Source organism: Poecilia latipinna, unplaced genomic scaffold (genome assembly GCF_001443285.1).
Source record: "Poecilia latipinna isolate Pla-1442-1.1 unplaced genomic scaffold, P_latipinna-1.0 Scaffold1583, whole genome shotgun sequence".
In the NCBI taxonomy this organism is placed as follows: Eukaryota; Metazoa; Chordata; class Actinopteri; order Cyprinodontiformes; family Poeciliidae; genus Poecilia; species Poecilia latipinna.
Window position 1 is genome coordinate 24,607 of NW_015114199.1, and position 9,658 is coordinate 34,264.

Here is a 9,658-nt window from a genome sequence, read left to right on the forward strand (position 1 = left end):
TGAGTAAATTCATTGAATGAAGAATAAGGACATTTTACCCAAAACTGCATGAGATATATTTTGCATAAACTTGCAGTTTATGCAAAATGTGAGCAGAGACCTCTTTTTTCTTTCTTAAAAAATGTCTATCTTTTATCTGCAGAGCCTACTGTGCCATGTGGAGGTCAAGTTAATTTATGGTAAACACTTGTCACTGCAAGAACTGTTGTTCTAAAAATATGTACATTACATACAGTCATTTTAAAAAATGATTTGGAAAAGTGCTTAAAAATAGTGATTTTTTTGTTTTTTTTTTTATTTCGGTTTTTAAAATGTACATGTTTCTTTTTTTTTTTTTTTTTTTGCCTGAGTGGTGAAATAATTTTAAACATTAAATCAGTCGTTCTGACCAGGTGCTCAGCACTTCAGTAGCCTTTTTTTTTCTTTTTTCTTTTTCTTTTTTTTTTTTTACCAAATACTCTTTTGCTTGAGTAATTTCTTAGGAAGCTACTTTTACTTGAATACGATTTTTGGATTTCTGAGTATTTTGTATAAAAAGTTTGCGGACCATTCGTTTAACTAAGAAAAAGTAGTTCCGTTTTATAACTTGAACTGCAGGGGGCGATCTCAGTTATTTACTACAAATTCACATTGAAGAAGAAGAAGCTCACCGGAAATACGACTGCACTAAAGCGGACGCCGAAATTTCAAGATGGAGGTAGACGGTGTCGATCAAGTAGGTGTAATTTTCTGTCGTTTTGCTGATTTAATTATAAAAAATAGTAGGAAAATCATATTGTAGCGCTTTTTGGTAAATAATTACTTTGAACCTGTTGTGTTGTGCCAGCTATTTGAGGCTTTAGTTTAAAAACCTACGGGATATTTTTATTGAAAACAATGAATGTGTTGTGGAGGTTTGCTGTCTCATTGTAGCCGAGCCTGCTAAATAGCTGCAGGCTCGCTGTCAACTATATGCTTCGGTAACATTAACTTTGCTTCCTGTACCGAATGTAAACAACTTCTTCACAATTGTAGCGTATGTTTATACTTTTTAGATGTATTGTGTTTTTATAAGCAACCAAGTTTTTTGGTTTATCACCTTTTAACCAAACGTTTACTCGGGTATTAGCTCATGCTAACAAATGTTAATCAGAGTTAAAAGAAAATAATTTCACTCTGGAGTCAGTGAAATTTGTGTTTATGTATAAATTTCAGTTGGATATTGAGAATCTGCAGACTTTGGATTTGTTGCTTTTACAAACAAGTGCTTTTAAAGTCTAGTGATCCACCAGTTTTCATAGATATCAGAATTAGCTCGATTAGGCAAGATTTTGTGCACACGGAGTTTGACTTCGACTTCAAACATACATTATATTTAAACGTAGACGAAATAAAATAAAAGCTAAGAGGAACAATATGTATCCATTTTATATATAGCGAAAAAATGGCAGCGTAAAATAGAACAAATTATTGTTCTATAGTCATTTTGCTTCACATTGTAGTGTAAGTTGTTCAACATATTTTCACCATTTAGAAAAGCCATTTTAAGGTGTAGGTAATTTCGTTTTTTCCTTACCCGACTTGTGCTGGTTTCATTAAGACCATAAATGTGACTGGAAAACTTTTTAGTATTTTTGATAATCCCCTGTTGTTTTTAGCTTTGAATATTCTCGCTTTTTTATTGTTTTCATGCTTGTAAGATACAATAATATAAGCCTGACCCCTTTCCACTCTAAATGTAGTGTAAATAATTAAGAGACAAACTCCTGCTGTATAAGAAATGCATCTAAGGTCACTTCTCCTCTGCCAGATGGAGACAGGGGAGTTTAAAGGTGGATCAGGTCTCCGACAGTACTACTTATCGAAGATAGAAGAGCTACAGGTAAGCACGATATGCAAAGTTAGTGAAAACTCCTTCTGCTAAAGGGTCAGTGCTTCATTTCTGTTGTTCTCTTTCTCTCATAACAGCTGACGGTGAATGATAAGAGCCAGAATCTGAGACGTCTGCAGGCGCAAAGGAATGAACTCAATGCCAAAGGTAGATTTTTATGTTTTAGCATATTATTTTTAAAAAGCTCGCAGGGTTTGGATGTAAACATGATCACACGTCTTTGCCCGTCAGTGCGTCTGCTCCGTGAGGAGCTGCAGCTGCTGCAGGAGCAGGGATCCTACGTGGGGGAAGTGGTTCGGGTTATGGACAAAAAGAAAGTGCTGGTGAAAGTATGCAGCGCTCCAGGTCTGAACTGCAGCTTTATGCTTTCTCTGCAGTTTTATCTGACTTCTTCCTTCGTCCACTTAGGTACATCCTGAGGGGAAATTTGTTGTGGATGTGGACAAGAACATTGACATCAATGATGTAAGTATCGCAGCCGATCAGTTTCAGGAGAACACATTTTCAGGTTTTATATTAATGTCACTTTTCCACCAGGTAACTCCAAATTGCCGCGTGGCTTTGCGTAACGACAGCTACACCCTCCACAAGATCCTGCCCAACAAAGTGGACCCTCTGGTTTCCCTGATGATGGTGGAGAAGGTTCCGGACTCCACCTATGAAATGATTGGTGGGCTGGACAAACAGATCAAGGAGATCAAAGAAGTCATAGAGCTGCCGGTAAAGCACCCAGAGCTGTTTGAGGCTTTGGGAATCGCACAGCCAAAGGTGGGTGAAAGTCAATGAATGCTTTTATTTTTTTATGTTTTAGTTTGGAGACCACTAGGGCTGAGCAAGTTCTCTGATTTTAATCAACTTATTATTTTTCTAATTATCTTTTCTAAAAAAAAAAAAAAAAAGAAATGACAGAAAAAATTTTCAAAAAGTGGGTTTTATTTTAGCTGTACAACAGAGTAATAGGATCAGGCTACAATAATTTTTGTTTAATTACAGGAATGTAGTTTCATAGCCCTGTTACTGATAATCATTTGATGCTGATGTGTTAAAAGATGAAGTTTTTCTATCAGGTATTATCTGTAAAAGTGATACTGTGTAACTTTACAAGATGCTCTACATTCCTCATATTAATTTTTTGAATTTTTTGTGTTTGATTTTCATGAAATTATTGCTTCATTCTCCTAATATTAGAACTTTATTCTTATAATTAAAAAAAAATCATAGCTTCAAAGTCCAAATAAGTTGAAGCTGTAAAGGTTGCTTATCAAACAAGATGGCCGCCTTGGGCGTGCTGACATCACACTGATGCACACGCCTGAGAGTGCATCAGTGAAAACAAAAATCCAGATTCTCCAAAAATTAAATCTTAAAATGCCAGAAATTGGATTAATTGATTTATTGCCGCAGTCATCAACAAAGTTTCTTGTTTGTTGCAGGGTGTGCTACTGTATGGACCACCAGGAACTGGCAAGACTCTGCTAGCCAGAGCTGTAGCCCACCACACTGACTGCACCTTCATCAGGGTCTCCGGCTCTGAACTGGTCCAGAAATTCATCGGAGAGGGTGACTTCCCATCGTCACATCTCTTATCAATCCTGCAGCCAAGATCCTGAACCGTCTCCTAACTCTGTAATGTCTCCGGCTCCGATCCAGGTGCTCGCATGGTGCGCGAGCTGTTCGTCATGGCGAGGGAACACGCCCCCTCCATCATTTTCATGGACGAGATCGACTCCATCGGCTCGTCCCGCCTGGAGGGCGGCTCGGGTGGCGACAGTGAGGTGCAGAGGACGATGCTGGAGCTGCTCAACCAGCTGGACGGGTTCGAGGCCACTAAAAACATCAAGGTGACGCAGATCGGTTCGGTTCCACGACTACAGGTTTAATGAGTGTACAGTGAAGTGTCCTGCACCATAAGTAAGAAACCCACGCTAAAGTAGTTGTGATGGCATATGTAATCAGTTTAATATAGAAAAGGTTTTGAAAATTTTAAAATTCCCCCTGTAACAGCTGCAACTAATTTTCTGATATCTGATATCAGAAAATATATCACTTTTACAATTTTATGGCAGGTATTGTAAAAAATGTTCCCACTCTGTAAATATTTCCCCCTTTATCTCCTGGAGAAAAATAAACTCTTAAGGACTGGCATTCATAAAAATATGAAAATATGCCATTTCAAATGCAAATTGACGACTGCAGTTACATATTTGGCCTTCTAGATTTGCTTTCCCTGCCATCAGTGCCCAAAGTGTTTGAGATGCTAAAGGTCAAAGAGCGTTGGGGACATTCTGAGAACAAAGAGCCAAGAAAATATAATCATTGTAACATCAGAAATAATATTACTTTAATAATTAACTTTTTTTTCCAAACACACGATAAAACCAAAGAATCCTTATATGGATAAAAATAAGTATTTTTTACAGTAATAACTTCCACACAGAAGTGTTTTACTTCAACCTGTTAGAACTGATGTATTCCCTGGTCTGTAAAATCTGATTTCAGGTCACATTTCAGAAAACAGACGTTCTGCTTTGAGATGAAAAGCTGACATCATGTTACTTTTCCCCTGCAGGTCATCATGGCCACCAACCGCATCGACATCTTGGACTCGGCTCTGCTCAGGCCAGGAAGGATCGACAGAAAGATCGAGTTCCCTCCTCCTAATGAAGAGGTTCCTATCACCACATTTTCTTAAAAAGGGTCATTTATTTTATTTGCTTAAAAATGTTAACACTTCTGTGTGTAACAGGCCCGTCTGGACATCCTGAAGATCCACTCCAGGAAAATGAATCTCACTCGCGGCATCAACCTGAGGAAGATCGCAGAGCTCATGCCGGGAGCCTCCGGAGCCGAAGTCAAGGTGGGAATTACAGCCGTTAATCTGGAGAATTTAGCATCTGGATGAGCAGGAACACAACTAAATCTGGTTTGGGGTGAAACAATTCTTGAAATAATCAACTAATTCAGTAGATGATTAATCGTTAGCTGGAGTATAGACTAAAAAAATCAATTTGCTGAAAGAGCAACATACTGAGAGCAGTATTTCAGCCAAAACTGTACAAAACTTTTATGCAAGATTAAAAATAAACAGCTTCAGCTTCACCTTTAGTTATCCTAGTAATCAGTTAATCCAAAAATTAACCAGTCATAGACTGGTCAAACATTACAACTATTGATGTTTAAAGTATTTTTTTTTTAGCTACAAATTCATCCTTTGCTACAAATGATCAAACGTTCAATTTTAGGCTATTAAATATTAAATTTAGTGCATTTTTAATACTCTATAAAAAGGCTCTAGTGATCGAATGGAAAAACCAGCAGAATTTGGTAATTTGTTTTTATCTGATTAATGGTCAGAATAATCGATTCATAAATAATGTGCGTGTTGTTTTGGTTTTAGGGCGTCTGCACAGAGGCAGGGATGTACGCTCTGAGGGAGCGGAGAGTTCACGTCACGCAGGAGGACTTTGAGATGGCCGTGGCGAAGGTGATGCAGAAAGACAGCGAGAAGAACATGTCTATCAAGAAGCTGTGGAAGTAAAAAAAAAAAAAAAAGTGTGGAGTTCCTGCACACGTTGCAAATACATATGTACATTTTCCTTTCTTTGTTTGTATGAGTCCAGAATTAAATGGTTTCCCTGGTGATAGTTGGTTTGTTTGGTTTTTAATTCCAAATATTTAATAAACCAAACTTAACGTTTGTCCAGCAGGGCAGATTTATTCTGTCAGCTCACAGGTTACAACAGTTTCCTGTGTGAATTCAACACATTCATTATGGCACTTCACAGTATTAAAACAGGTCTTCTATTACTGACCACCACAGATCTGAGACATTGACTGAAACTTGGTCCTGCATGCCTGAGTTAGCCGTTATTATACCGCCGTACTTCAGATATACAGTATGTACATCAGCACTGCTTCAATACAACCTGGGAGCCACTGCAGACTTTATTTGCATTAAAGACACAATTAGCCGCTGGAAAGAAAGTTCCCTTAACTGTAGCAACAGACATAGGAAAATAAGTACACCCTTGCTGCTTCCAGAGCATTTTACAAAGATAAATTAGTCATCTATATGTGTAATCGTTGCTGAATAATCATTTTTCCTCATCTTCAGGTGTGTTTTAACACCAATATGGAAGGGTATCGGAAATAAATTTAGAGTTGCCTCACATCATGTTAGTCCCTCACCAAAAACACATGCAGCTTTGTAAAACAATTTGAGACCACTTAAAATGATCAGTTTCTCTGATTTTGCTTTTTATAGGTTTATGTTTGAGTAAAATTAACTTTGTTTTATTCTATGAACTACTGACATGTCTCTGAAATTCAAAGCAAATATTTAGTATTTGCAGAAAATGAGAAATGGTCAAAATAAAAAAAATGCAGTGCTTCCAGACCTCAAATAATGCAAAGAAAAGTTCATATTCATTTAGAAACATAAATGTTTTAACTCGAGAAGAGATTAGAAATCGGTATTTGGTGGAATAATCAGGAGGTTTTCAATGCGGTTCAGTGCAGAGGCTCTTCTTTTTTTCCAGAGCTGTACGTTCCCTTGATTCTTTCATGCATGTTCCAGAAATCATTGAATCTCCCATGGCAACCATTCAGCTGTGCAAAACGTCTGGAAGGCCCTAGCCCCGCCTTCGAGATGCAGCTCATTCAGCTCCTTCAGACTAGCCAGCAGCAATTAGCAAACACCTCAGGTGGAACTGCTGAGCTCATTACATGAGCTACTGCTGAATGCAGTGCTGGTAGAAATGTTAAAGGGTCAACAGAGGAGCCATGTTGTGATGATGTCCTGATGGTGGAGTTTTAGAAAGAGCAGGAGTTTTAATCATTTTTATTCATTAAATTATAAAGTCATACAGCATTTTTATAACAGAAGTTAACATAGTTACTTGATGGTGCTATAAAACGGCACTAAGTGGAAAACGCAAGCTGCCCCTTTAAGAGTCTGCCAAAACAGGGTGTACTTATTTTTCCTGTGACTGCATCAACTATCAGGAACATTTTTCTGTTTTTTTATGGCGGTCCTTCTCTAAGTGTGGAATGGTTACATGGCAGTAAACATTTGACCCCCCCACAGCGGTGGGTCCTTGCACAGTGGTCTCTGTTTATCAGGAAGCTGATTAGGCTAACGCCTCACCCAGCACACAGGAACCCACTGCGGCTCCGTCTGCACCCTCTCCAGCGCCACCTGGAGCTCCGCTAAGGCACTCACTGGGTCCTCCTTCACCAACACGTAGTCCACCCAATGGCCGTAGCACTCGTCCATCTTCTCTGCAGACTGCTTCATTTCCTGGAGGTCCTCCTCCTGGTGACAACCAGACGCTTACTTTCACTCAAACGTCACCAGTAATAAGAATCCGTATGCTGGTTTTCGTGCGAGTTACCGTGATCCCGGCGCTGAGAGAGGAAGAGGAGCCGAAGTGTTTTCTTTGGCAGTCGGGGAAGCGAGGCGTCACGAAGATGATGTATGGTTTGAACTCGGCCGTTCGCAGCGTCTTCAGGGCCTGAATGATGTGGAAGCATTCATCACAATGCAGCTAAACCATCTACTATGATGCATTACAGTCATCTATAATTAAAAATGTACCTTAAACCGAGATGTAACATAACAACCAGCAGACTGATACATGAATGGAACCGTCAAGATAACAGTGTGTTTAAATATTATTTTATCAATCAATTCAAGCAGTTTTTATCGGTTTACTGCCAAATTGCATCAATCAGTCCCTCCAGTTTCTTTTGAATTATCGTGGAAATTCACATAAAAATCAAAACTCTGCACTTTCTTTGCGCTAATGCATGATTGTGAATTTATTGTAGATTTTTCACAAAAATGGAGAAAAATATTCCCAATTTTCTGAGTAATGTTTTCTTCTACCAAACAGCTGCCTCAGCCTTTTTTAATGTCGAGTTATTATCCATAATGATATGGCGAGTAATAAAAAGGCGCAAATATTTCTAAAATACTATCACAAACACTTTTCTAATGCAAAAAAAAAAAAAAAATCACCAAAACAATTGCGAAATTCTGGATGGACTGAAAAGATGTTCAATATTATTTAATTTTAAGAATTTATTTATGTTTCAACAGACTTTATCAGTACATTCCGGCCCTTTAAGAACATCCATGGTCTTGATTTGGCCCAAAAGGGAGACGGGTTTGTCATCCCTGCTGCAGATGGTGACAGTCATACTCACCTCTGGCTGCACATCCACTAAACAGACTTTGTTCTGACTCAGAACTTTATGAATGGACTCCAAGCTGGTGCCGTACAGATTCTCTTTATACTCCCCATATTCAATAAACCTGAAGAACGAAACATAATTCTCAGAAATTAGTTTGCACGAGTTAAAAAAAATCAATTTGTTAAAACTTTTCATTTATAATACTGTTTGTTTACTCACTTCCCATTCTGGATGTCGGCCTCAAAAGCTGCTCTGCTGATGAAGTGGTACTCCACTCCTTCTCTCTCGTGAGTCTTTCTGGCTCGGGTCGTGTCTTCAGGTCAAAGTTCAAACAACCACCAGGCCAGGTGAGATGGAGATAAACATGTTTTTGAATATAGAGGCTGCATCAGCTGAATTACGTATCTGTTTTATGTACAGGAATGCTTACGGGGAACAGCCAGACCAAACCACCGAGGATTATCTGCTATCACCTTCTGTTTTAGCTCCGTGACCCGAGCTCCCAGCGAACCTGTGGCCCACAAAATGATTTGTTTGAACATATTTTTTAAAAATGTAACCCTATAATTTCCATCAAATCTGATATCGGAAATTTTTAATCTTTCCATGTGCAAATCAAAAAAGAAAAGGTAGCAATTATTTTGAAGGCTTATGCATAAGATTGACATGACAACCGTCATGAACATGAAAGAGTCTTCATAAATGTTTACCACTGCTGTTATGAATGTCATTCGGTAAATAATGACAATTTTAATGCAAAGTTGTATTAAACGTCCATTAATAGTGTCAACTTTGCATTATTTGCTAAATAATGAAAGCTTTAATGCAAAGTTCAATTAAACAAGCATTAAAAGCCCAATAAAAGTGTCAACTTTGCATTAAATAAATAATCTGGTAATTATTTATTTAATAATAATGACAATTTTAATGAAAAGATGCACTAAAAGATGAACTAAAAGACCATTAAAAGTGCCAACTTTGCATTATTTGGCAAAAAATGAAACTTTTAATTCAAAGTTCAATAAAACATGCATTAAAAATCCAATAAAAGTGTCAATTTTGCATTAAGAATGTCATTTTTAACCAAATCCATGCCAGTCTTATGCAAATCCCTTCAAATAAAGTGTAACCAAAGGAAAAATCAAGACAAAACAAATACAGAAATAGATTTTAAAAAGTAAATTCCTGTTGACGTCAACAGGAGAAAAAACAGTGTAGAGAGAATAACTTTGTTATTCATAAAGTATCATCAAACTCCAAGCAGCATAAGCTTTCCCGCATATTTTTCTAAAACATATCTCCAAGGAATTCCAGCTAAAAGAAAATATAAACCTTATTGTATTTGTTTAGCATGAGTTTAACACATTTTCAGTTAAAGACTGAAAAACACACTTTTAGCTTCTCACAACAATAATTTAAATCAATTTTTTTTTAAATAAATCCTTCTCTCTTAAGTCCTAACTTGTTTCTTTCATTTCTGTTGCCACACCAAATGTTTTTGAAAATACGTCCGTTTACAGCAGGGGTGTCAAACTCATTTTGGTTTAGGGGCCGCATGCAGCTTAATCTGATCTGCAGGGGGCCACACAAGTA

General features: G+C 37.7%; 2 protein-coding genes across 4 annotated transcripts in view; one reads left to right on the top strand and one right to left on the bottom strand.

Moving 5' to 3' along the window:
• Nucleotides 1–607: 607 nt before the first annotated feature.
• psmc5 (proteasome 26S subunit, ATPase 5) lies at nt 608–5,514 on the top strand. The gene is made up of 11 exons (XM_015058907.1): nt 608–715; nt 1,790–1,861; nt 1,948–2,017; nt 2,102–2,199; nt 2,279–2,335; nt 2,408–2,638; nt 3,304–3,430; nt 3,521–3,711; nt 4,440–4,538; nt 4,617–4,727; nt 5,268–5,514. The coding sequence occupies exons 1-11, from the start codon at nt 692–694 to the stop codon at nt 5,406–5,408; spliced, it is 1,221 nt and encodes a 406-aa protein (XP_014914393.1). The 5' UTR covers nt 608–691; the 3' UTR covers nt 5,409–5,514.
• Nucleotides 5,515–6,520: 1,006 nt separating this feature from the next.
• The window catches only part of LOC106963806 (MAGUK p55 subfamily member 3-like), a 40,120-nt gene continuing 36,982 nt past the window's right edge, over nt 6,521–9,658 (bottom strand). For all 3 annotated transcript variants that reach the window (XM_015058906.1, XM_015058904.1, XM_015058905.1), the window contains 5 exons: nt 8,496–8,576; nt 8,285–8,378; nt 8,078–8,186; nt 7,264–7,383; nt 6,521–7,184 (listed from right to left, as the gene is read on the bottom strand). In XM_015058906.1, the coding sequence (XP_014914392.1) occupies nt 7,005–7,184; nt 7,264–7,383; nt 8,078–8,186; nt 8,285–8,378; nt 8,496–8,576 (584 nt within the window). In that variant the 3' untranslated portion in view covers nt 6,521–7,004. The remainder of the gene's footprint in view (nt 7,185–7,263; nt 7,384–8,077; nt 8,187–8,284; nt 8,379–8,495; nt 8,577–9,658) is intronic.